General features: G+C 37.6%; 1 protein-coding gene across 2 annotated transcripts in view; it reads right to left on the bottom strand.

Annotated features, from left to right (window-relative positions):
- The window catches only part of SYT9 (synaptotagmin 9), a 185,419-nt gene extending 157,878 nt beyond the window's left edge, over positions 1–27,541 (bottom strand). For both annotated transcript variants that reach the window (XR_014018141.1, XM_081262235.1), the window contains exon 1: positions 27,234–27,541. Coding sequence is in view for 1 of the 2 variants with exons in the window: in XM_081262235.1 (XP_081118361.1) it covers positions 27,234–27,378 (145 nt within the window). In the remaining variant the exon portion in view is untranslated. The remainder of the gene's footprint in view (positions 1–27,233) is intronic.
- Positions 27,542–27,904: the final 363 nt, after the last annotated feature.

Raw genomic sequence — 27,904 nt, 5'->3', positions numbered from 1 at the left:
GCAGTGGGTCAAGCTCAGTAATGTGAGAAATGTCAATATTCATGGGACAAATAGAAGAAACGAAGCCCATGAAAGAGAAAAAGAATAACAGGATTCAGCGTTATTGAATTCAAGAGAATAGAAATCAGAGCTCACCATTTTAAATGCAGCATCATTCCAGTAACTGAAATGTGCCCACTGGGATTAGCAATTAGCAGGTCACTGATGACTGCAGCTGGAGTAGCCTCAGAGAAGTGGTGGGTATGGGAATTGAGCTACAGTGATTTAAGAAGGGATGGGAAGGAAACCCAGTAAATATAAGATATCTTGTGAGCAGAGAGAACACCTACACTGACAAAATTCTGATTCTGGCCAGTCAGAGAGAAACAGCTGAAGCAAAACTGGCAGACAAAAGGATGCACCCAGAACTGGTGCAGAGATCATGCCCTCTCTGCTAGCTGGCTGTGTGCAGTTCTGATTATAGAGAACTTAAAAAAAAATATATGGTTACCATGAAGTGAACCCAGGATCTCACATATATTAGGCAAGCACTATACCACTGAGCTACACCCCAGCCCTCAGGAACTAATTCCAACCAAGAACCTGAATTTTACTGGGCTAGGATGGAGAAGCCAGGTCACCTAGCATTTTTCACTCCAGTGATGCCAGAATCATCAGGAAGTTCTCCCCAAATTTGTGTGAAAGATCAAGTGCGATGTATAATGTAGTGAAAACATAACAAATGATTTTCAGTGAAGGAGCCTGGCCAAGGAAAGGGATTTGGGATCTACTGCTAAGTTTCCTGAGAAGGTGGCCTTACGCTTAAGTCTTCATTTCTTCATCCCTACCAGAGTGTCAGTGCCAGAAGTTCAAGGTCTTATCCAGTTGTATACATCAAGTAGAATGAGAAGTAAAGAAAGGAGAAACCTGAGTAGTGATGAAGATGAGTAGTGATCTAGCTATAGGGGGAGAAACTAATCAAACACACTAATGTCCTGAAAAGATTTAACAGAGGGATGAGTAAAGACTAAGCAATTATGACTGATATACACTACAGAAACATAGATTTGGACAATAATTTTTGATGTCAGAATGAGAAGGCTTCACTGGAAGCAAAAGAAAAATCAGGACCTGATTAGTCAAAGGCAGTTCTACTTAGCCTAGCAGGTAATAACCTTATATGACTTTATCTTAGGGGCATATAAGCCAGAAATAAAAACACACTGAAGGGATTTTTAGATAAATCCAGCAAGAGCAAAACCATGATGTTCTTAAATCAAATCAGGTCATTTGGAGACCTCTTTAATTTTGAAGATTGAGTATAGGTAGAATAAGACTTTATCACTTACTCCAAAACCTCATTCAGACCCTTCTTTGATACTTCCTTCTTGAAGCCAAACTTCAAGTTCCTGTAAGCAACTTCTGTGATACCAGAGGCAATAATAGTTCATTTTATTCTAATTGCCTTCACAGGAAATACACACTGGATTATTTCCCCCACCTCAACTATATTCTTGCACTTTAACCTCTCTTGAACACACATTATAGGCAATGATTACTTAAATATACACACTAAAATATAAGGACAGGAAGAAGAACAAGAATCGTTTTTTAAAGTAGGAAATAATAAATGCAGTCAATCAGAATTTTAAAATAAGATTTGAAATTGCTTTTTCATTTCAGATACATATTTACAATTATTATATAACTCACACATAAATTTCTGAAACCCACTTCAGTCTCTCTCATTCCCTCGACCTATTTCTACTTTTGCATTCTGCATGGCCCAGCTGCCTAAATAGAAACCTCAAACTTCTTTATGCTTTTCTCCTATTGCATTCCATGTTCTGTGAATCCATTATAAAATAAATCATGATTACTATTAGGAAAGAATTTGAATTCATAATATGGCCCACAATACTTATCTTTCTGACTTTGTCTGTTATCATATAAGTAGTTCACACTGTAACTTTCAAGTCCAATTCCATCAACCCTAAAATCATTCAGGTTCATGCAAATGTTTTTTTCTGAGCATTTTTGATAACATTTCAAAACATTTATTTATTCTTTGGGGAAGTCCTTCTTCACACTACTCCTTCTTCAAACTACTACCCTCACATACTCCCACATCACACAGCATTTTCCATTACTGCACTATAGTTGCATATTTATTTGTTCGTATTTCCACAGGAAGGTCATGTCCTTCAGGACAGGGATTATGTCTTACTTGTTCGAAATACTTCAGAACCATGGACAGTGCCCACTGCACATAGGTCCCTGTTAGCTGTGATATATAAACAGCTTAAATCAGAATAACATTCTGTTTTAAGGAAAGCAACCAAAAACAAATAAACAAAGACAATAACAAGATTTAAATATGAAATAAAGAAAATGTGAATAAGAGGTAGAGAAAAAGAGATTAATGGAACAAGTAAAAGAGGTGAAAATGGGAGTTCAAAACACAATTTGAGTCTAATGTATGAAAGATGATATATCATGAGCTATGTAATGCTTTAAATAATCAATAAAAAATTAAAAAAAAAAAAGAAAACAAAAAGAAAAAAAAAGGGCACAGTAAGAAACACTTATGCAGATTTTTGTGAAGCATAACAAGAATCTCAACCAAGCGGATTAATAAGAGTACTAACATTAATTGATCTCTATGTGCCATGACCTGTCCCAAATACATGATCTTATTCACACCTTATAATTCCCCATATAAAAATTATCCTCATTTTACACAAAGAAAGTTGAGACATCAACATTTGGTTAACTCTTCCTAAATTATATAACTATTAAGTAGTGCAGCACTCTCTGAACATGCTAGATGGACTGCCTACAACATGTGCTCTTTCCTGGAAGTGCTCATCTAGAAAATATTTAAATGTACACAAAAGGCAGATTTGATGGTTAAAAATTCTAAACATCCAATATTACAAATGAAGCCATAATTTACATTCTTATGGCTCAGCTTTTCTGTGTGTGTGTTTTTCTCTCCTTTTTCCCTCTAAATTTCTATTGTATAGCTCCTCCTCTATCTTATAGTACAATCTCCTGAAGTCAGCAGTAGCCAACATCCTATATTGAACTGAAATCACAAGCATTCATTCCTCCCTGACCCCTCCAGGGAAACTTGTGGCATGTAGGTCTGGGCCAGTGACCAAAGACTCAATTCTATATAATGGGTTGCTCTCCTTCACCCTTTGCTACAGCCTCAATCAGAGTTGAGAGTGCTGCTATGACACCAAACAGCAATCCATGCTACACACAGTCCAGCAGTAGCTTTTCCTTGTTCTAACAATTCTCTTGAAATGATCACTTCTGGGAGTGCAGGATTGAAAACTGATATGACTCTCAGGTAAGGTACCAATCAGGACCGAAGGAAAATGCTTCCTAAATTGGAATTAAAAATAGGCTTAGACAATCATGAAATTCATTTGGAAAAATAAGAGACCCAGAATAGCCAAAGTAATCCTTAGCAAGAAGAGTGAAGCAGGTGGCATCACTATACCACACCTTAAACTATACTACAGAGCAACAGTAACAAAAACAGAATGACTGGCACCAAAATAGACATGTAGCCCAATGGTACACAATAGAGGACACAGAGACTAACCCACATAATAAAGGTGCCCAAAATATATAGTGGAGAAAAAATAGCCTCTTCAACAAATGGTGCTAGGAAAATTGAAAATCCATATGCAACAAAGTGAAATTAAACCCCTATCTCTCACCAAACACAAAATTCAAATCAAGGTGGATCAAGGATCTAGGAATTAAGCTAGAGACCCTGCATCTAATAGAAGAAAAAGTAGACCCAAATATCCATCATATTGGATTAGGTCCCAACTCCCTTAGTAAGACTCCTAAAGCACAAGAAACAATAAATGGGATGGATTCAAACTAAAAAAACTTATTTTCGGCAAAAGAAACAATCAGTGAGGTGGATAGAGAGCCTTCATTTTGGGAACAAATTTTTACCACATACACACCACAGCACTAATCTCCAGGCTATAATAATAATAATAATAACTCAAAAATATTAACAGCAAAAAAAACCCCAAATAACCTAATCAATCAGGGGCCAAGGAACTGAACAGACACTTCTCAGAAGAGGATATACAATCAATAAACAAATATATGAAAAAATGTTCAACATCTCTAGCAATTAGAGAAATGCAAATCAAAACTACTCTAAGATTTCATCTCACTTCAGTCAGAATGGCAGCTATTAAGAATACAAACAACAATAAGTGCTGGCAAGGATGTGGGGGAAAAGGCACACTCATACATTACTGGTGGGACTGCAAATTGGTGCAGACAATATGGAAAGCAGAATAGAGATTCCTTGGAAAGTTGGGAATAGAACCACCATTTGGCCCAGCTATCCTACTCCTGGGTCTATACCAAAAGGACTTAAAAACAGCATACTACAGGGATACAGCCATATCAATGTTTATAGCAGCACAATTCATAATAGCTAAACTGTGGAACCAACTTAGATGTCCTTCAGCCCTTCAGTAGATGAATTGATAAAGAAACTGTTATATATATATATATATATATATATATATATATATATATATATATATATATATACACACACACACACCCATACACACAATGGAATATTACTCAATATTAAAAGAGCATAAAATCATGACATTTGCAGGTAAGTGGATGAGTTGGAAAATATTATGCTAAGTGAAGTAATCCAATACCAAGAAAACAAATGCCAAATGTATTCTCTGATATAAAGATGTTGATCCATAATGGGGATGGTTGGGGGGAGCATGGGAGGAATGGAGGAACTTTAGATAGGGCAAAGTGAGGAGCCATGTGGGTAGGGAAAATGGTGGAATGAGGTGGACATCATTACACTAAATACATTTATGAAGACACAAATGATGAGACTCTACTTTGTATTCAACCAGAGACATGAAAAATTATGCTCTATATGTGTAATATTAATTGAAATGCTTTCTGTTGTCATATATAACAAACTAGAATAAAAAGGAAAAAAATAGGCTTAGAGCTAAAAAAATATATATTGTGTTACTTTATACTGGAAAAAAATATGTTCTCTCTCTTTCCCTAAACTTCTATAACAATAAAAAAGCTTTCTCATGACAGTTAGTATTCACAGACGCTAGGGAAGGCTACCCCTGTGGTTGAAAAAAAAACCATGGAGTGGCTATTATGCTGCAGGTTACTGCATTTATCTAAGTCTTTCCAAGTAGAAGCAGAGACCTTAAAGGCAGCCCTTTGAAACCTTCCCTTATCTTCCACACTTTTTGAATTTACTAGGCTTTGCAGATTTTTATCTATAAATATTCTCCACTTCTAATGAGTATATATATATGCATGTATTTCATGTGCATCTAAACATCAAAGCAAATACCTCTGATGAAAGCAGATTTTCACAAGAAATTAATTTTAACTGATTCAATTTATCATCTAACAGTGGTTACCAAGGATACCAAATAGCCCAAATCACTTGGCTCTAACTTGCTTGTTAAATCAGAAGATATTAACAGAAAACTGAAGAATTACTGTTTTCTCAGTAATTTGGCCAGAAACAGTGCCCCCTCCCAGTGTTCCCAAGTCCTGAAATCAGTTAAAAACATTCCAGTCTATAATAATCACTAAAAACATACAAAGATTTTTTCTAGGATTTGAAATTCGGTGATTAGTATTTTTAAAAAAGACCACTAATGGTTTCACTGTAATTCAAATCTTGATGAAGAACTGAACTGAGAATGGCTACTGATTTGATCTTCTTATCAATCTGAAAGCAGACAATTCTCACCGTGACAGTTAATTGAGCATTCAGGTAATCTTGCTCAGTCTGTCCTAGATCAAGCAGCCCATCACTGGGTATTTATTAATATACAGGGTAACATTTAACATATGAACTTAGAATGTGCCCTTGAGGGCAAAGAATTAAAATAAAAGTATTCAAATAAAAAACAAAGCATACATAATACTAAGCAATATCTAAAATATATTACTGTACATTTAAAGAGGAACTCAAGAATTGGTATTCTTTCTCCAAAAGGCACAGGCAGTCAAATTTCTTACTAATAAATGTATTTCTGTGTACTTTAAGAACATTAATTCTATCATCGATTACTATTATTCTGTCCCACACCGTGGTTTGTCAATTTTTGTCCATAGTATCTTTTGCAAAAGAAGGTGTTTATGTTATTATGTATGTCAAAATCTGTCAACCTTGTCTTTTATGGTTGTTAGCTTTGGGGTCAGGTAAGGAAAGTGTCACCTACCTCAAATATGACAGCAATTGGTAGTTGCCATTCAATGTCTGTTTTTCTGGATTCCCAGAACAACAGAAGTTACATTGTATTTGAAATGAGGATCTATGAAGCTGAAAGACTGTTTTTCAACCTTCCTTGTGGCTAGGTATGGTCGTGTGCCTGAATCTGATCAATGAGATGAAAGCATATCTTTTGAGTTCTACATCCAGAGAAAGAACTCAAGAAGAGCAGAATCAGGTTGAGGTAGGATCTTTTCTCTTTCCCAGGGAAGCAAATTTGAGTGCTAGAATTCCAGGAGCCATATCAACCCCTGAGGTTACTTTCAGCTAAAAATCATGCACTAAAGGAAAAAAGAAGCAGCAGCAGCAACCTGGGTCTTATGACTCCCTGGAGACTTCCAGACCTGGGCAATCTGCCTTTAGATCTCTTTACAGGAGACAATTTTTAAAATTTACCTTCTATGTTTAACATATTATTATGTTTTGCTGCCATATGTAGACAATTCTGATTATAAAATAATTAGCACACATTTTCCTTTGGAATTTGTATGACTTTATTTCTCATAAAATTTAAACCATGTGAAAATTTTGGGAAGCAGGAATGCAATATTTCCTCCAAACAGTAAATTATATCAGCACTATAGCACAATCCATTTTCTCCCCCATTGATTTGATATGTCGCCTTTGTCAGATACTGTACCACCATGTTATTTTATTTTTGTTCCATTAGTGTTTCTGTACAGTATTTTTTTTTCTCTTGGAGAAGTAGGAAGTACAATTCTCTGAAGAAAGTCGTGTACCAGCAGAGCTTCAGATTAGTGAGCAAACAAGGGAGAGGCCACGTAACTATGAAGCAACAATGAAGGCCAACCTGTGATGACATTCTCCCTTTTATGGCATAAGGATTAACAGGGGAAAGGTGCATACAGAGTGTCTGTGTCTGGATTGCGGCTCCATGACTCATTAGCTGTGTACAGTAAGACAAGTCACTTAACTTGTCTATGCTTTGGAGTCCTCCTCTGTAAAATGGGATAACACTAAAACCTACCTCAAGGTTACTATGTGAAATGAGTTATTATATGAAAGCTTCGAACAGTACCTGGCACTAAGTCCTACTAATTATGATGATGATGATGATGAGGAGGAGGAGGAGGAGGAGGAGGAGGACGAATAGCTATAATGTATGTAAAAATGTAACTGTCATCATCACCAACACTAATCATTATCATCTTTATCATCTGAAGATAGTGGTTTTTGTTTCTTAATGTATTATCAAGAATAATGTTGAATTTTATCATGTGCTTTCTTGGTACCACCTGAAATGACGTTGTTTTTTTTTTTTTTTTCTCCAAAAACTTACTATTGTGAATAAGACACCATTTCACACCCTCTGGAATGATAGATAATGACAAATATTGGCAAGGATGTGAAGAAATGGGAATTCATACGATCACTGGGGATGTAAAATAGTACATTTCAGAAAACAGTTTGATAGTTTGTCAAAATACTAAACACAGAATTACTAGTGTCCCAGAATTCCTACCTGTAAGTATGTAACCACTCTTGTTAATGAAAGCATGAACGTGTACCTGAATGTTCTAAGCATCAATATTAAAATAGCACCAAAGTGGAAAAAAGCCAATGTCCAAAGACTAGTAAATGGATAAATAAAATAGTATTCATATAAGAGAATACTTATCAGTAACAAGGAAAGAACTAATGATACATGCTACAACATGGCTAGACTTCAAAAACATTATGGTAAGGGTAGGAACTGGCAACAAAATAGATCATATATTATATGATGTCATTCACAATAAATGTTCAGAAGAGGTCGATTTATAGAGACAGTAGATTAGTGGTCTCCTGGGGAGGGAATTCACAGTGAATGGATGTAAGGGATCTTTCTGGGGTGATGAAAATATTATAAAACTGATTTTTAATGAGGCTTGCGCAACTTTGTAAATTCACTAAAAAATAATTGAATTGTATACTTAAAATGGATAAATTGTATGATAATGCTTTGCCTCAACAAAGCAATTTGGGTATAGTAGTGGGGACTAAACACAGAGTCACTTAACCACTGAGCTACATCCCCAGCCCTTTTTATTTTTTATTTTTAAATTTTGAGACAGGGTCTCACTTAGTTGCTCAGGTTGGCCTCAAACTTGCAATCCTCCTGCCTTAGCCTCCCAAATCGTTGGGATTACAGGAATGTGCCACCACACCCAGAAACAAAGCTATTTTTTTAAAGTGAGGGTATAGTTTAGCTGAGCTGCAGAGAATGTGTGAAATTTCTTACTTATTTTGTATAAATATAATTAAAAGTTACAATAAATATTTATGTTTAAAAAACAACTACTACTAGTGTGATAATAGCCTTCTTACTGCTTTCCCATTCTTGTAGTCTTAAAATAAACTACCAGGTTACAGTACATCATTCTTTTAATATAAAGGTGTATTTATTTTACTATTGCTTAACATAGAATTTGTTCATTTATTTATGTGCTTACCTGAGATTGACATCAAGATTTTTTTTTCAATGTCTTTGTCAAATTTAGTATCTATATGATAATAGAATCAAAGTGCTTTTTCTGTATACTTTCTATGCTATGGAATAATTTTTAAAGTATAATGAATTCTTAAACCTTTCTAGAGGACAACTTGATAATTGTGTATCAAAATAAGTAATGTACATAAGCCTAGATCTAGAAATTTCACTTCTAGTAAAAATATTAATAGTAATTCTTTCTAGATAGTTAAAGTACTAAAGATCTTTACTCTTGTGTTAACTTAGATTTTTTTTTATTTTTGCAATGAAAGTTTAAAAATAAATTTGCAATGTCTAATATAGTTCCAACAAATAAGTGGGATGATGCATTACTTGGGATTTTGCTAAATCTGACTTGAGGAAATACCTGGGCCTATAGCTTTGTATGGTGATAGTTCTTTGGTGATCTATCAATTTCCTCTATATATTTTTACACCCACTCGGAGATGTTTTCTCTTTCTGCTCAATTTGTATTCTAGTTTCCTAGCATATATATGGCATTTTAAATATGATTTTAAATCTTTTTTATTATTTACCTGTTATTCATTCCTTTTTTCATTCCTTTTGCTTTATAGTCATATTTTTTCTCACAATTTTTTCTTGGTCAGAATAGCCAACTATTTATACATTTGCATTTCAAAGCAAAACATTTTGGTTTTGTTTAATAATACCATTTCTTCTTTGGTTTTGCTTTTTTTATTTTTCACTTCTAATTCATTAATTTTTCTTTGGATTTTACTGATGCTCCGCTCCTTCTTTTTTGGTTTACCTTTTTTGTCCATTTTTCAGACCTTAAATCCAATATTTGGTTTAGTTTTTCTATTGCTCTATTTCCTATAACAAGTTAGAGCTAGCAATTTGTTTCCTAAATATAGCTTTGGCTGAACTCCCCAGTTTTGATACATGTGCTCTCATTTCCACTATATTCTTGATGTCTATAATTTAAGCTTCTATTTCTGATTTTTGTTTTTTACTCAAGATTTCTCAAAGAGTTCTATTTTCAGGTGTTTAGGGTTTGGGTGGTGCTGTTTTTTCCTATTATTCTTTCATTGACAATTTTATTGCATCATGGTCAGTAAAAGTAGCTCATATGCTTTTTACTTTTTGGAGTTAATGTTTCCTTTACGTGGTCTGATCATGTACTGATCAATTTTCAAAGATGGTTTCTGAACATTATTTTCTCTTGTTGGGTAGAAAACTCTGTACATAAGTCACACTAACTACATTATTTCTATCCTCTATCTATTTGATGTATCATATTATTAGTGAAGTATGATAGTCTTACAAATCCGATTGTTTTTAACTCATAACATTTTAACAAACTTTTTTTTAAAAAAATATTTTTAGATGTAGATGGACACAATGCCTTTATTTATTTTTATGTGGTGTTGAGGATCAAACCCAGTGCTTCACACATGCTAGGCAAGCACTCCACTGAGCTACAACCCCAGCCCTCAAACTTGGTTTTAGATACTGCCTCATTAATTAAGTTTATAGCCACTGAGTATTCACTGTCTATTGTATTATTTCTGAACATAAATCTCATGAGGACTTATGCTGTATTAGGTATGTTTATTACAGTAATGTTAATGTAATTAGCATGAGGTTTTAGAAAATAGCAGATAAAGATAATATAAAATCCACAGATAAATACTCTACCCTTATAACTTTAATATATTTAACAAAAACTACTTCTTGAATATTGAAAGAATTAGATACTGTAGAGTAATTCTGATCCTCTTCTGACAAATTCCCCATGTTCTCAACTGCATTATTAAGGCCACTAAATACTATCCACTTCTTCCCTGAACGAAACCTGACAATTGTCCACAGCTCTATGGAATATGAACACAAACCCTAAGACATAGCCATTTACTACAAAGGCACATGTTACAGAGTTCTGTTTTTTTAAGAGTTATTTTCTTTTTTAAAAAAATTATTTTTTAGTTGTGGGTAAACACAATACCTTTATTTTATTTTATTTTTAAATTTTTTATTTGTTTTAATTAGTTCCACATGACAGTACAATGACCTTGACATATCATACATTTGAATCAGATGGGATATAATTTCTCATTTTTCTGAGTGTACAGATTGCAGAATCACATTGATCATGCAGTCACCTGTATACACACAGCAATATTAATGTCTATTTCATTCTACTATCCTTCCTTTTCCCCATCCCTTCCTCTCCCCTCCCATCACTTCTCTCTACCCAATTTAAGGTGATGCTATTCTTTTCTTTTTTCTCACATCTTCATACATGTATTTTGTATAACGATGAGGGTCTCCTTCCACCTTCCATGCAATTCCCCTTCTCCCTCCCTTTCCCTCCCACCTCTCTTCCCTATCTCAAGTTCTTCCCATGCTCTTCCTCCCTACCCCATTTTGAATCACCCCCTTATATCAGAGAAGACATTCAGCATTTGTTTTTTGGGGGACTGGCTAACTTCACTTAGCATAATCTGCTCTAATGCCAACCATTTCCCTGCAAATGTCATGATCTTGTTATTTTTTAGTGCTAAGTAATATCCCATTGTGTATAAATGCCACATTTTTTTTTACCCATTCATCCATTGAAGGGCATCTAGGTTGGCTCCACAGTCTAGCTATTGTGAACTGTGCTGCTATAAACATTGATATGGCTGTGTCTCTGTAATATGCTGTTTTTAGGTCCTTTGGGTATAGACCAAGAAAAGGAATAGCTGGGTCAAATGGTGGTTCCAATCTCAGCTTTCCAAGGAATCTCCATACTGTTTTCCAGAGTGGCTGTCCCACCAGCAATGTATGAGTGTACCTTCCCGCCCCGCCCCCCATCCTCACCAGCACTTGTTGTTGTTTGACTTCATAATAGCTGCCATTCTTACTGGAGTGAGATGGTGTCTTAGAGTAGTTTTAATTTGCATTTCTCTGATTGCTAGAGATGATAAGCATTTTTTCATGTATTTGTTGATTGATTGTGTATCCTCTTCTGAGAAGTGTCTGTTCAGGTCCTTGGCCGTTTGTTGATTGGGTTATTTGTTTTTTTTTGTTTTGTTTTGTTTTGTTTTGTTTTGTTTTTGATATTTAGCTTTTTGAGTTCTTTGTATACCCTAGAGAATAGAGCTCTATCTGATGTGTGAGGGGTAAAAATTTGTTCCCAGGATGTAGGCTCCCTATTCACCTCACATAGTATTTCTCTTGCTGAGAAAATACTTTTTAGTTTGAATTCATCCCATTTGTTGATTCTTGGTTTTAATTCTTGTGCTATAGGTGTCTTATTAAGGAAATTGGGGCCTAACCCCACGTGATGGAAATTAGTACCAGATCTATACTATACTATACTACAGAGCAATAGTAACAAAAACAGCATGGTACTGGAACCAAAACAGGCTGGTAGACCAATGGTACAGAATAGAGGACACAGAGACTAACCCACAAAATTACAACTACTTTATATTAGACAAAGGTGCTAAAAGCATGCAATGGAGAAAGGATAGCATCTTCAACAAATGGTGTTGGGAAAACTGGAAATCCATATGCAACAAAATGAAACTGAATCCCCTCCTCTCGCCATGCACAAAAGTCAACTCAAAGTGGATCAAGGATCTAGGAATCAAACCAGAGACTCTGTCGAATAGAAGAAAAAGTTTACCCTATTTTATTTTATTTTTATGTGGTGCTGAGGATCGAACCCAGAACATGTGTGAGGCAAGTGCTCTATCACTGAGCTAAAACCACAGCCCCCAGAGTTCTTGTTTTGTGAGTCTGCCCAGTTTAACTTCGTAACTTCCACACTGAGGCACTAGGAAGACAATTGTGATTGAGTTACTAAAGCATAAGACAATATAAAAACTAAAAGATTAAAAAATGGAAAAGAGCAGCAACTTTAATCGGTATCAGTCTGCCAAGGGGATCCTCTCAAACTGAACCTGTGGAGATTAGATTTCCCTTCCAGAGAAACCTCCAGTAATCCACACATAAATGGCTTCTATAGCAGCATGGAGTTGGAATCAATGATGTTTCTACCAACTGCATATGGAAGAAAATAATGAAACACTTTGTGAGATTTTCTAGTTCTCTTTGTAGACTGTTTCTGAAATATATTCCGCAACATGATAAATTTTAGCTCCCTCAAAATTAAATATACACAAAATACTTTAAAAGCTCCAGAAGAGAGATGACCTATAAATCCAGGATGTTACAGTTACATTAAATCTAAAGTAGCAGTCATGGTGGAACAGATTAAAGAGCACGCAGCCCTGTCTTCTCATTCCTTCTGAAATAATCTAGGAAGCCTTCAGAGGGAGCTCAGCTAGACCAGCAACTGGTATCCATCTTACTCAAAACAATAAAAATTTAAAATACAGTAAAAGGCACCTGAATAAAGTGTTAAAAGAGATTCTAATGTGGCCTCCTCATTCGTATTTAATTTCTTGCTCTGATTCAGGGGCTTTATTTTTTTTTTAAAAGAAGTAAGCATACTGCAAGATGATTTACAGTCTACAAGAATAAAGGAACCATATTCTCTAACATCATGGCCTACGGTCTTTATAGAGTTTATTTATCATATGGTTATCCTAAATTAAGAACAAATGATAATCATATTGTTTACTTAGCAATAAAGAAAACTGCAATTTTAGTTAGTGCTAGGATACGACAGTTATATCCTGCAACTAAATTCTCTACAGAATCTATTATTAATTGTGCAAAAAGCAGCTGTACTTACTAATAATTTAAGATTACTCCCATTGTGATTTTTTTAAAAGGTATCAGTGATACATAGTTATTACATTTTTGTGTCCGTATTTCTTCACATAATATTATATGAGAGTTTTATACAGATGTTTGAGCATTTACTTTGACAGTGAGGCTATAAAAAGTAATTTCAACCCATGCAGGCCATTAATGTATGTCAGTCACAACCCTGACTACACATCAGATTCATATGTATGGATATTTTAGGTGTCACCCTGAAGACTCTGATTTAATCAATCAGGTCAGGACAGCTGTGCCTTTGAAAGTCCACCAATTGATTTTGATGCATAGCCAGAATTGGTAACTGCTCTCCAAAAACCTTTGAGTTATAAAGGGCCCTTAGTGTTCAACCATTTCTTATCCTCATTGATTTCCAGTAACTTCTTCCCAGGGGCCCACCAGTCAACTACTCTGGCACCAGGTATCTCTATATCCTCCAACTTAACATGCTCAAAATTAATATCATTATTTTCCCACAAAACATACTTGACTTCCAGTAGTAAATCTAATAAATCATGGGAACATATTCCCATGAATGCATATCAGACAATTGGGAATCAGAATCCTCCAATTTTGTATCACTGCACAGACTATTTTACCCCTTAAATATCTATTTATTGCCTTAAATATTCCTTTAAGAGGGTGGCACATGCCTATAATTCCTGTGACTCAGGAGGCTGAGAAGAATGATCACAAGTTTGAGGCCAGCCTCAGAAACTTAGCAAGGTCTTAAACAACTTAGTGAAACTCTATCTCAAAAATAAGAAATAAAAAGGCTCTAGGAGGTAGCTCAGTAGTAAAGTATCCCTGGGTTCAATCTTCAGTACTAAATAAATAATTATTTCTTCAACACCTCTGCCTAGATAAAAACTAACAGTTGACCACCTACTGATGTTTTCTCTAAAATCCCCCAGTTTTGAATATCCAATTGTCTGACTACACCACAACTACCCATTCTTGTGTTGTAGACATCTATCACTCCTCAGATAACTTCACCCATTCCCAGAACAATCCACTCATTGGCTTACTGTCACTCTCTCCAAACCACCTTCATCATAATTCTTGGTTAATTCAATATCCATGTAGTGATAACATTTCCAAAAACCTAACACTTTAGCTCTTGAGCTCCTCTCAGTAATTTGTCCTCTAACCCTACTGTGGGGCCTCACACTGTTATCATGCCCAAGAGCTGGTCATGCCCTGGAGCTGGTTGAAACAAGTGCAGCTCCTCCATCATCATGATTTCAGGCATCCCATCCTATGGACTCCTCCTCTTCACGTCATTCCCCCAAATCATCCCAGGCCTCTAGGACCTATAATCCAATAATTCTACCACCTCTTCACTATCCCTAATCTTTTCCCATGTCCATTTTTCTTTTCTTATTCCAATCAAATTTCAGTGTCAATCACTCCATCACTCTGTGCTATACACCTTAAACTTTTTTGCTACTCTTTCATTGATATATATACACAAACCCAATATAAACACAAACTTCTCTCTCTCAGGTCTGTAAAAACTTAGCTGAATGTAATGGGCGATAAAACACACCTATGCTGATGGATTTTATTTTAAATGCATGATTACCAACTTCAAGCAGGACCCAAGTATTTCCCAGCAATCATCCTCTTCTCCCACTCTCCTAGACAATCATTTACCATTCTCCTGTCTTTAAACCTCCATCACTTCAGACCCATCCTCACTCTCAGCTGATCATTTTGCTACTTCCTATTTCACTGAGAATGAAAGAGCAATCACAAGACAAACTTCTATGGAATTCTCACAGCACATCTCACACCTGTGCCCAAATATTCTGCCTTGACTCTTTGACAATGAACAAACTATTGAAAAACCCACTCAGCATATCACTCCAGTTCAATCCTCTGCATAATTTTTCCATTCTCTTTAGCATACAAACATGTAGTAATTTTCCTTTTTAAAAACAAAACTAAAAATTATGCAAAAAATTTTTCTCCTTTCCCTTCATACATCAAAAAAAATGTTTCTGTTCTATTTCTTCAATTTCTGTTCTCTTATTCCTCTTTGAAGAGACCCTTGTCGGACTTTCATCAACTCCACTTGTCCATCACTCCTCCAAAATCACTGAGTTCAAGGTTACCCAATGAACCTCCATGTTGCTGAATGCAATAGTCAGTTTTGGTCCTTATCTCACTTGACCTATCAGCTGTATTTCATGAAGGAAATCATTCCCTCTTCTTACGAATATTTTCTTCACTTCCAGACCACCACACTCTTGATTTTTCTTCCACTTTATTTGCAGAGTCTTCTCAGTTTCCTTGTTGGTTCTCCTTGTCTTCTCCACCTCTAATTGAGTATTTAACTTCGTTTCTATATTCATTCACCCCTTGGTTAGTGCTGTGGTCCATAAGTCTATGTTTCCCCAAAAATTCATATGTTGAAAGTTAATTCCAAATATGATAACATTGGGAGGTGAGGTCTTTTGGCAAGTGATTAGAAAATATGGGCACAACCTCCATAAATAAGGTAAGTGCCCTTAGAAAAGAGGCTCAAGAGAGCTTGTTGGCCCTTTTCGACCACGTGAGGAGGCAGAGTGAAGATGCCATGTCTGAGAAATGGAGTTTCACTTGACACTAAATCTCTAGTGCTTAATCTTGGACTTCCTGACCTCTGGAACTATGAAAAATAAATGTTTGTTGTTTTAAGCCATGAAGTTTATGGTGATTTTGTTCTAGTGGCCTGGATAGACTGAAAAAGTAAGCTCATTTAGTTTTTTTTTTTTTTTTTTTTTTTTTTTTTTGCTTCAAATTTTGTGCATGTACCTTTGGTACCTATAGCTGCAGTCCAAACTTCTTTCTTGAACTCCTGTGCCCAACCAAAGACATCTCTCTAGCAACCCTTCCTTCTTTGTCCTACGTCATGTACTCCGTACTACATCATTTCCATCACCTTCCTCAGCTTGGCTTCCAGGTCAATGCTCTTGCTTGGATTTTCTTCTTCATTTCTGGTCCCTCTATAATTCCTTTGTGATTCCTCAACTTCTCTCCAAACCTTCAGTGTTGGAGAGTTCCAGAACTCAGTTCCAGTAACCTTCTCTCCTCTATTCACACTGCCTTCCTAGATGATTTCAGTCAGACTCATTTTAATATCATTCATATGCCAATAACATTCACATGTATATCTCCTGCCCAGCCATCTTTCCCCAAACTCCAGGCTCATGTTTCCAAGTTTCTAGTCTGTTCCCCTACTTCACTCACTAATGAGCATTTCCAACTTGACACATTCAACACTTAGCTCCAAATCATTCCCCTCAAACATAATTCTCTTACAGTTCTGTTGTCAGGACAAAATCTTGGAGTCATGCTTAATTCTTCTCTTTCACACTCCACATCCATCCAAGAGTAAAACCTGTCAGCTCTACTTTCAAACTTCCCAGAATTGAACAACTTCTCACTACCTCCACTGCTATCACTATGATTCACACCACCGGCATCTCTCACCTAACATTCTTCAGTTCATGACTGCTGTCACGGATTCCACCTTTCTATCTACAGTCTGTTTTCCACATGCTGATCAGTGATCCTTTTAAAATTTTTCTATTGGTTTCCCATCTTATTCTGAGTAAAGTCACATTCCTTACACTGGCTTATATGCTCTACACTCAGAATGCTATCACTTCTCTGACTTCACCTATTACTACCCTACCTCTTGTCAACTTCTCTACAAACCCACTGGCCCCTGCCTCAGGACATTTCTCCTATTGTTCCCTTGCCTGGAATGTTCTTCCCCTGATATGTGCATGTGTTGCTCCTGCATCTCCTGATCTTTACTCATAAGCAACTTCTCAGTGATGCTATTTTAATCTCTATGCCTTATTCTCTTCCCATACTTTTTTTCTTAGATCATACCTAACATACTATGCAATTAATTAACTTATATACTATCATTTTCCATTTGCCAACATGTATGTTCCATGTGGGAAAATTTTTTGCTCTTGTTTTGTTTGTACAACATTGCTGTATATACCATTACATGTATATACATACAGATATGCCTGTATGTAGGCCTCTAGGTTTTGTACAAACAGTCATGTGCCACATACTGACATTTTGGTCAGTGATGGATGTCATATACAATGGTGGTCCCCAAAAATTGTAATTGAGATGAAAAATTCCTATCACCTACTGAATCTTATCTGTCTTAATATCATAACACAATGTATTACTCACATGTTTGTGGTTATGCTGGTGTACATAAACCTACTATACTGCCAGTCATGTAAGTATAGCACATATAATTATGAACAGTACACAGTACCTGATAATAATAAATACCTTGTTGCTGTTTATGTATATATTATATCATACTTTTTGCTTATGCCTTTTACTTATACTTCTACTTATAAACTTACAAGGTTTACCATAAACAGTATGACATGTTACATTGGCAGCAGCCTCATACATCTCCAGTTTACCCTGTCTTTTGACTATATCAAGAAGCCATATCAAGTGATTGGCATATACCATTAGGTTTGTGTGAGTATACTATGTGATGTTCTTCCAGTGATGAAATTCCTTAACAACCCATTTCTCAGAACATATCACTGTCATTAAATGACTTCACCCAGAACAGAGCTTGGCATATAGCAGATGCTTAATAAACATATAATGAGGAAATTAAAGGCAACCCCAATTATAACCTCTCTAATCAATCTTCCTCCTGTCTCCAAAATGATCTAATTAAGAGGGAAATCTGCTTAACTCAATCTTTAGTTTAAAACCTTTCAGTGGTTCTCCAGTACTACAGCTGATGCAAACTGAAATAGCTAGTCAGGCATATTCCATAAATGTGATAAATAAAATGTATATGTGGAGGTAGGGTCGGGACACATGTGAAAAGCAGACAGTTGGGACCTACCTAAGAACATTTGATCCAATTCTTTTAAATAATTTTGTCTGTTACTTAGCAATTGACAGAGAAAAAGAAAGAAACATCTCCACAGCATGGATTGGTGGGCACTGAGCAGGTCTGCTGTGCTTACTACCTTCTGGGCCCTATAACACCAGAGAAAATAGACTGTACATAATCACAGACTACACTTTTGCAATGCAACTGAATATATTGGTTTTTTTTTTTCATTACTAAATAACCAGGCAAGGAAGCAAGATGTCACTGTTGGCATAGTCAGAAATTATATCCAGAACCCAGATGTTTGAACCAGATGATTAAACTTGCTAAAGGCAGTCTTTACAACTGTAAGCAGGTAATTATGCTTGATATTCAGAGTGACATGATTGGGGATCTAACATAGGTAACCTTCCATTCAGTGATTCCCGTCTGCCAGGACTTTACCTACACAGGGAGAACATCATCAGCACCAACTGAGGTGTATTTCCCATGAGGAATCAGGAAGACAGGAGAAGCCACAGTCACAAAACTTCCCCTAGCTGGAAATCTCCTGGAGTACTTTGCTGAAAATGGATCCTTTGGGCTCATCATAGCAAACTGTACTTTCAAGACTTCTGTGTCAGAGTGTGCCAGCCTCGTCCTCAGTGGACTTTGACAATGGCATACAAGGACTTCAAGATCGACCAATGTTTATAGGGAAATCTCAGCTCTCAACATTCCCAGCACACAATGCACCTACTATTGCCAAGGATCCATTCTCTCCTGTCTTGCAGCCTTTGTAATTTCCTAGAACACCCATCCCACCCACAAGTTCCAGGCAAACTGCTCCACCCCAAGAATAACTTCTCTAGGAAGCCTTTATAGATGCACTCAAGTCAGCTAATTACTTCTCTTTTCCTGCACTATATATCCAGTATATATCTCCTTCCTGACTTGACTTTATTAATTGAAATTATTATTTTATCTCAATTCCATAGGGGTGGTAAGCTTGTCTAATGTATCTTCAAAATACTGAGGCCTGACCTAGTATATGGCACTTAAGAGGCACTCAATGAATGCTTTTTTAATTTAACTTAATTCTAATTAGAAAAGATTGATCAAATCAGTGGGGCTAGCATAAAGGCTACATTAGGGAAGGGTGGAATGGGGAGGAAAAGAAAATATTAAAAAATATAAATTGTATATTTATCCTAGTTCATACAAATAAAGGCATTATTTTGCATTGGAAAAAAAATGTATCCCTGAAATTTTAAAAGATGATATAGTATAATACAGTAATTATAGTCAAAAAACATAATTCACTATTCAGAACTCCTAGGAGCTAATTCAATAGAATATTTACATCCTACATAAAACAAACTGGTAAGAAAACACTTATATTCTCAAAAAATAAATTGGCACATTGTATAGAATAAATAAAAATTACATGTAGGTTAAAATATTCAAAATATTCAATCCTACCATCAATAAAATACAAATTGAAATAACTTGGTAGCTACTAAATAAAAGTGTTCAATTCACAACCTTTTGTTCACATTCTACCACCAACTGTTGTAGACATGTAGCAGGACTAATCAACATATATCTTCTAGAAATCAATTTGAGTTCATGGTTGCTAATTTAACTTTTAAATTTTTTTTCCCAAAACAAAGTAGGAGACTATAGATACATGATTTATATCCAGTGAAATTTTTAAAAGGCTGGAAACACCCCCAAAAGAATTAGTAAGTTAAAAAAGTATAACTACTCTTTCATACAGTCATAATCATAATAACTGAACAATGGTTATTCCTCATGGAAAAATTATGTAATCATAGTAATGATGACCAATATTTATTGAGCATTTACCACATGTCAGATAATATGGTAACTATGTGACATGTATTATGAGATAGATACTAGAATGGAGTTGCCAGCCTTAGCAAATAAAAATACAGGATGCCCAGTTCAATTTAAACTTCAGATAAACAACTAACAACTGCTTTGCATACATATATTCCATGCATTACTATGCACTGTTTACCTGAAATTTAAATTGAACTGGCATCCTATATTTTACCTAGATATTAGTAACACAGATCCTCGTAACCCATTTTACTGATGAGAAAACAGGATACAGAGGCTAAATAACCTGTCCAGAGCCATGCAGCAATAAATAGTGATAAAATGCTATGTTTGCAAGAAATTTTACCTACATATGATTAAGTATAGGTAAAATAGATAAATGCCAATGGACCACAGCTAAAAGGATATGTGGGGCAGATGATACCACTACCAATGATACCTATTTATCAAGCAATTAATAAAACATTTACTCTGGGCATTGTGCCGCAGGACCCATCTACTCCCATTTGACAGATGAATAAAATGGAGATTTGCTTAAGGTCACTAAGCTGGTAATTGCAGGGTCAGAGTCTGACTCCAAAGCCTTGGCTTATTCTGATTTTCTCAGTGATTTTCTTGTTCCCTTTCTTTCTTTCTTTCTTTCTTTTTTTACTTTCAAGTACATTTCTATCACTGTTGATTAAAAAAAATTTGTGTGATAAAATGCACACACAAGGATGCATGAATATTTCAAGGAGATCTGCAAAGCATACTCTTCAGGGTTTGCTTTGGTCTACAGACATTCCTAGAGAGCCAACTAAATGAAACACCTGAAAGAAAAAAATTGTGATGCACAAGGAAGATCAATGATCACAGTGAAAACTCCACAACTCATGTTGTAATTTCATTCAGAAAGAAGTGCATACTCTACCTTATCCTTAAAAAATGATACTGCTCTCCCATTTAGGCCTCTCACTAAGCTCTTCCCCTTACTCTATACACATTGGTATGTGAACTTGTTAGTTCCCTCAAGTCACTCTGGTAAGGAGATTATGAATTTTTTCTAAGCAACCATATAGAAAATTTCACATGCACACATGAACACAAAAGTGCCAATATGCTTTTCCAGTGAAAACAATATTTATGCTCTATACATAATAGGGAATTTTAGCATGAGTTTCCCTTAGCTGTCAGATTAATTTTTACTTCAGAGTTTTGCCCACATCAAAAAGTATGTGCTTTTGATTGTTTACTCTGAGAGAGGCAGCTGGCCACAGGGCTGCCTGTGATGCCTTTACCACAATTTGCTTTTGTTTTCCCCTCTTGATAATTACCTCATGACTAAACCATTCACTGGCCCATGTAGAGGAATCCCACAGAGATGAAAACACACTTGTTTAAATAAAATATTTATGAAGAAGCCCTAAAATGTCACTGAAGTAAATGCAAATTAGATCTTCACATATTGTGCATCCAATATGCCACTCATTCCTTAAAAGACTATTTCCTGATTGCAATTAACATTAATTTTTTTAAAAAATTAATCCCATTGTGCATAATCACACCAAAGTCTATTCATAAAAATCCGGTGTTTTAAGATTTATTTTCTTTTGACTGACTTGAAAAGTTTGAATTAAGACTAACCCTTAATCATGATGGTTATTTTGAAGATTTTTTTTTCCTCAGAAACTATATTTAATTTATTATTTCACATGTACATTTCCTAATAAGTGATTTCACCATAATTCAACACAAGGTGACATTAACAAAGTTCCAGCATTCTGGCCTTTAATGAACTCTTTGAATGATATTTTTCTCAATATAATTTGAGATTCTTCCCCCCCCTTCAAATTGGGTTAGATACAATAGAGTCTCATTATATTCTTTTCATCATATTTTTAAAGAGATCTCAAAATAAAATTTGGCATAATATTGTCACAAGAAAGTTAGGAAAGAGCTGATATGGAATCTAACCATACAAGGGTAATAGTCAAGCTCCCTGGTTTTTGATACCATTTTCCCTAATTTTGCAAAAAAAGAAATGTGATCTGAGCCAAGAAGAGTTAGGTGCTCTCATTCTTTGCCTCATGGTTTCAAAGTTGTCCTCCACTGGGTTGTACATTAGAATCAAATGAAGAACTTAAAAAATTATACTGATACCAGGTCCTGCCCTCAGATAATTCTGATTTAATTGGTCTAAGATATAGCCTGATCATTATTAAGTTTGTGTTGTTTTCTTTTTATTTGTTTGTTAGAACTCAGTATTTCTAATATACAGCCAAAGCTGAAAATCATTTGTCTAAAAATTTTTTTTCCAAATAGAGTAACATTTATCTGGAGAGAAGGATCACTAATGATGAGACTTAAGGCTCTGCTTCACAACCAGACCTTGTGAATATCTTATAAACCTTGGGTACATGCAGAAGAGTCTCCAGAATACGAAGATGGAATGAATGGAAAACCAGTACCCTGGAAAACAGAATTTGTGATAAAATACTAAGGTGAATCTCTAGTTACATAAATTTAACCTACAATTGAGGATTAAATTACACAAGTACAGAATAGAGAAAATAGGTTTAAGGATGACTTTTATGTATTTTCTTTCACAATAACTTCTAAGTTCTTAGTCTACTCATCCCTCCATATCTGTGGGTTCCATCTCCATGGATTCAACCAACCATTAAAAATATTAGAAAAACTTGCATCTGTACTGAACATGTATAAGTTTTTTCTTGTCATCACTCTTTAAATAATATAACAGCTATTTACATAGCATTAAGTATTATAAACAATCTAGAGATGATTTAAAGTATATGGGAGGATATACATAGGTTATATGCAAATACAACATCACTTGATATAAGGTAATTGAGCATCCTCAGATTTTGACATCATGAGGGGTCCTGGAACCAGTGTCCTATAGGCACCAAGAGGCAACTGTAAATGTTATGTGACTACCTAAGAAGCTACTTTGACTTAGACCAAACTCTTTTTTTTAAAAAAAAGATACATAGCCTCTGGCTACTTTACTTCTCTACACTTCACTTTGTTCATATATACCAATAACTTTTAGTAATGCTTCTGGTATTTTAATGTGCCCACAACTCCCTTGAGGATCCTATAAATATTTAGATTCATAGTCAGTAGATCTGGTTTTAGCCTGAGATTCTGCATGTCTAACAAGCTCCCAGATGCTGCTGATGCTGCTGGCCCACCCCACAGACCAGAGCTTTGAGAAGCAAAGTCTTAGAAAACTGTTAGGAGGACCAAGAGAAATGACCTACATAAAGTGCTTGTTGGTACCCTACCAGAAAAAAAAAAACTCAGGAAAGTTATAAAAACATGTTTAAAAACTAGAAGTTATATGATCTAATCCTATTGTCTTTCCAGATGTGGACTACAGTAGGTCCAGATAGTTTAAGATTGTTCCCTCCTAACAGCCAAAGGTATATAATGGAGAAGAGGGATGAGACTAATTCTGAAAAAAGTATAAACAAGATCAATAAGTAGAAGTGTAAGAGAGCTTTTAATTCCTACAAGGGAAATCTTCCAACAATAAATGCAGCTCTACAACCAATTGGCCTATTGACAATGAAGTTTCCAGTTACAAACTATAAGCATAAACCAATTGGTGATATTCAGAAAATATTCTGAATATTCAGATCTCAGGTTACAATACAACTAAGCTTCTCTACCTAAAGAGGCATCACACACTTAATACGTACAAAATGTGAAAAACAAAATAGAAAACTTGTCATTTCCCTCCCCACTCCAACCTTCTTTGTGAAATCTTCTGCTCAGCAAATGGAATTACTTAGGTCAAAAACCTTTAGGATCATCCTAATATATCTTTCATCTTTCACATTCCTTCCATCAAAAATACTAGTGGGGCTGGGGATGTAGCACAGTGGTAGAGTGCTTGTTTAGCATGCATGAGGTCCTACGTTCAATTCCTAGTATCAAAAATTAAAAACAAACAAACAAACAAAATGTTTAGTGGCTGTACCTTCAAGTTGTGTCCACAATCCAGTTACTTCTCACCACCTACATTAGCACTATCCTGATCTATCCTTAACTATCACCTCTTTCTGGATTCATGAAATAGCTTCCTAACAGTTTTCTCTGTCTTTATCCTTCCTCCACAGCATTTTCTCACCATAGCATTCAGTGTTGTCACTTCTCAACAACAATTAAGGCTTTGTATATATTCAGAGTAAACACAAAGTCCTTACAATCATTCATAAGACCTTATATGATCTGCCCTCTTCAACCCTTGACCACATTTTTTGTCACTCTCCATTTTTTCACTCTTCTCCAATCACCTCTGACGTCACTGCTCTTTGTAGCAGTGATGTTACTGCCTCAGGACCTTTTCACTTACTCTTCTTTCTGCCCCAGGCACACTGGTCTGTGACACTGCCTTACCCTACCTCTGAAGAAATGAACAAACATCCTAGACAGAGTGTCACTCTGCTATCCATAGGGGATTATATCTAGTTTTCTCCTTTTATAACTAATATTTTTAGTGGAGTTTGAAAAAGCTAGCTACCACTGTGTGAGTATGAACAGACAATAGGCAAAGAAAGCTGGAAGGTGGTGTTCAGATGGATTTCTTTAAAAAAAAATGGAAGTCACCCATCTACAGACAACTCTCTCTGGGGACCCATACACCAAGGCTGCTCTACACGATTGTTCTGCTTCACACCACACAATAGCTTTATTCACATAGTGTTGTGCAGTGTAGCTTCTCCAGCCACTCAACTTTTAGGGCTCACAGATTAAGGCCACTCTTGGCTTGCACAAACAGCTTCAGCGGGATGGAGATAAATGCATCTGATGTAAGAATTAATGTGAGCAAGGCAAGCAAGGAAGGAAATGGAGGGAGATTTGGCCTGAGCTGAAGTGCCCTGAAGGAAAGGGTGCACTTTTGATGTCATCTTTGGCCTCATTTCCTCTCACCTTGCATTTGCAGTCTCCCTCCCCTGCCTCATGAGCAGGCTACTTTCTGACACAAACTAAAGAGCCAGAGGGGCATGCGGCTACCTCAAAACCATGTGCCCTAGTTTAAGAAAGCAGAGCACTGCTTTCAGGAACTCAAAGAGCAGCAGGGCAGACTCCTATCTACAGCTATTTCTCAGCCAAGGAATCAGATTTCCTCTCTAAAGAGTATTCTCTGTGGCTCTTCCTCGAGGGCTGGCCAGTGTAGGGCCTGAGGAGAGCCTAAGAACATGGAATTCAGTCCCTCGATTCCAAGGAGCAGAGCAGCCAAGTGGCCCAAATGGTTTGGTGTGGTAAACATGCAATTTAGACAAGCCCACCCACCTTCTCTTATAAAGCCAAAGATGATGGCTTTTGTGGGATAACAAGGAGAGCCCATGACACAGTGTCAGGTAATAAAGCAAGACGTTTTAGCACTAACACTTACTTTGAGTGAAGCATGTTAAAAAAATGATCTTGTAATCTTGCTGTGTAAGACCAGAACATAACACACTTGGGACATATTTCTGGGACTTGTGTTGGTGAGAGGAGCACTTCATCAGCATCTCTGATCTATGCAGGGCAAAGCATCCAGCAATGAGACACACACAAGCTGGATACTAAACCTCCTGGGAAATCCAACTAGGATCACTGAATTCTCCTCTTTGAGGTAACACATTAGTGATCATTTGATAAACTTATTAATGTAACCCACAGGCAGTAGAGAACAATAATCATTCTTTTCCAAGATAAAAAAATGCTTTGAGTATGGAAAATCTGATGTAAATTTTAAAAGGCTGCATTCTCCACACATATCTTGAATATCCTATCAAGGATATTCTATTTAAGTCAGGCTCAGTGTGAATCTCTTTAGGAGTCAAATAATTCTCTAATATATCCTTTGGGCAAATGTATTTTTATATAATGGATTGGCTTAAAATGAGGTAAACTGGCACTGAATAATTTGCACAGCAATAGCTCATTGCCAATATTTATTACACACAGGAATATCAAAGGAAAGGCCATGTTCTCATCCCATTTTAAACAATCCAACCACAATATGCTTTTTTTTTTAATTTGAAAGTTCTTAGGTTATGAGAATATTCAGGAAAACAATTTCTCCAGGTGAGAAGACTCTCATGCAAACATTTAGAAGGAATGAACTAGTAGTGGATGAGAAGAATGCGAGACCAGGCGCCCTTGGGGAAATCAAATGGCATCACTAAAACTCCCCCCTCCAACCTTAATTGGCCAAATGCCAAAATAAATGAACTTTCCAAAGTTAGGAGCTTCTCAACTTTCACTAGGGATAACAGCAGGTGCACAAGCCCTGACGGGAAAACCCACCCTAGTGTGCTGGGCGGAGATGCCTTGGAGTCAGCGCCCAGGCCCAGGCCACCTCCGCGCCTTGTGACCCGCAGGGACTGGGTTCAGGCCCAGCTGCCCAGAACCAGTAGCTTCCCACCTCCAGATCCCGTCCCGTCCTTTTCAGCCCAGACCAAGGAAAGAAACTAGGTGCTTAGGAGCCAAGGTAAGCAGCTCCCGGTGGGATTCAGCCGCAGCCGGGGTCCGTTCCCAACTCCCAACTTCCCAGAGTTTCCTCCGGCCTCGTCCCTCTTTTCACAGCTTGGGAGGCCGCCGGGCCTCCCCTGGCTCAAGACGCAGAGACTGGGAAGTAGAGCTCCAATATTAGAGCTCAGGAGCTGCCCCCAGGAGCCCTGTAAAGGGGAGCGCAGGTGGCGGGCGTGGTTCCTCCTGCCCTATCCCTGCCCACCCTAACTCGGCCTCCGTTCTGCAGCCTCTGCCCGGGTCCCGCCCGGGTCCTGCCCGGTTCTAGCATCGGGCCACGGGGCACACTGCTTCTTGATCCCTCTTTAGGCTCAGTGGCCACCCCCTGCCCTCCGCCAGTCCGCGTCGCTCTTCTGCTTCAGGCCCCGGTCATCCCCAAGTCCCAGCCTAGGGCCCTTTTGGTCGCGCCAGACGGCGGCGGCGGTGGCAGCACTCACCTGGGTCGCGGAGCCGGGGTCTGGCACGGTCCCGCAGGTGGTAGATGAAATCTTGGCAGCTGTCGTGCTCCAGGGCCCCACGGGCACAGAGCTCGGCCAGCAGCTGCAGCGCCTGGTGACAGAGCGCGTCCCTGGCCCCGGGCATCGCCCCCCCGCATCCTCGGACCGCGCCGGGCAGGCGGGCGCGGGAGACAGCCCTCCGCCTGCCAGCTCAGAGCCGCCGCCGCCGGGCGGTCCGCGCTCGCCGCCAGAGACCCGCCAAGAAACGTTCCGAGCTCAAGCCGGAGCCCCAGCCGGCCCGGCCTCCCACCGGTTGCATGCAGCTCTTCCCCAGCCGGCCGGTCGGGCTTTCTCTCTCTCCCGCCCGGCCCCTCGGTCCCTCCTCCAGCGCGGAGGGGAGGTGGCGCCGCGCAGCCCAGCGCGCCTCTAGCCTCGCGCTCCGCCTGCCACTCGCTGCCGCCGGGGGGCGGGGCTGGGACAGAGGTGCGCGCCGCGGGGTAGGCTCGCGGCGAGGCCCTCGTTTGGGCGCCCACCGAATACCGGGGGCGCTTGTCGGCTTCTGGCGTAGCGCGGACCGAACTCGACTTGAACCTCGCACTCGGAACAGCCGCGCCCAAGCTTGGAGAGTGTGAGCATGTGCATGCTTCGGACGCTCTCGCCACCCAGTTCCT

Source organism: Spermophilus citellus (assembly GCF_964194105.1).
Source record: "Spermophilus citellus genome assembly, chromosome: 2".
In the NCBI taxonomy this organism is placed as follows: Eukaryota; Metazoa; Chordata; class Mammalia; order Rodentia; family Sciuridae; genus Spermophilus; species Spermophilus citellus.
The sequence above is the reverse complement of the archived record's forward strand: the minus strand, read 5'-3'. Positions and strand labels throughout refer to the sequence as shown.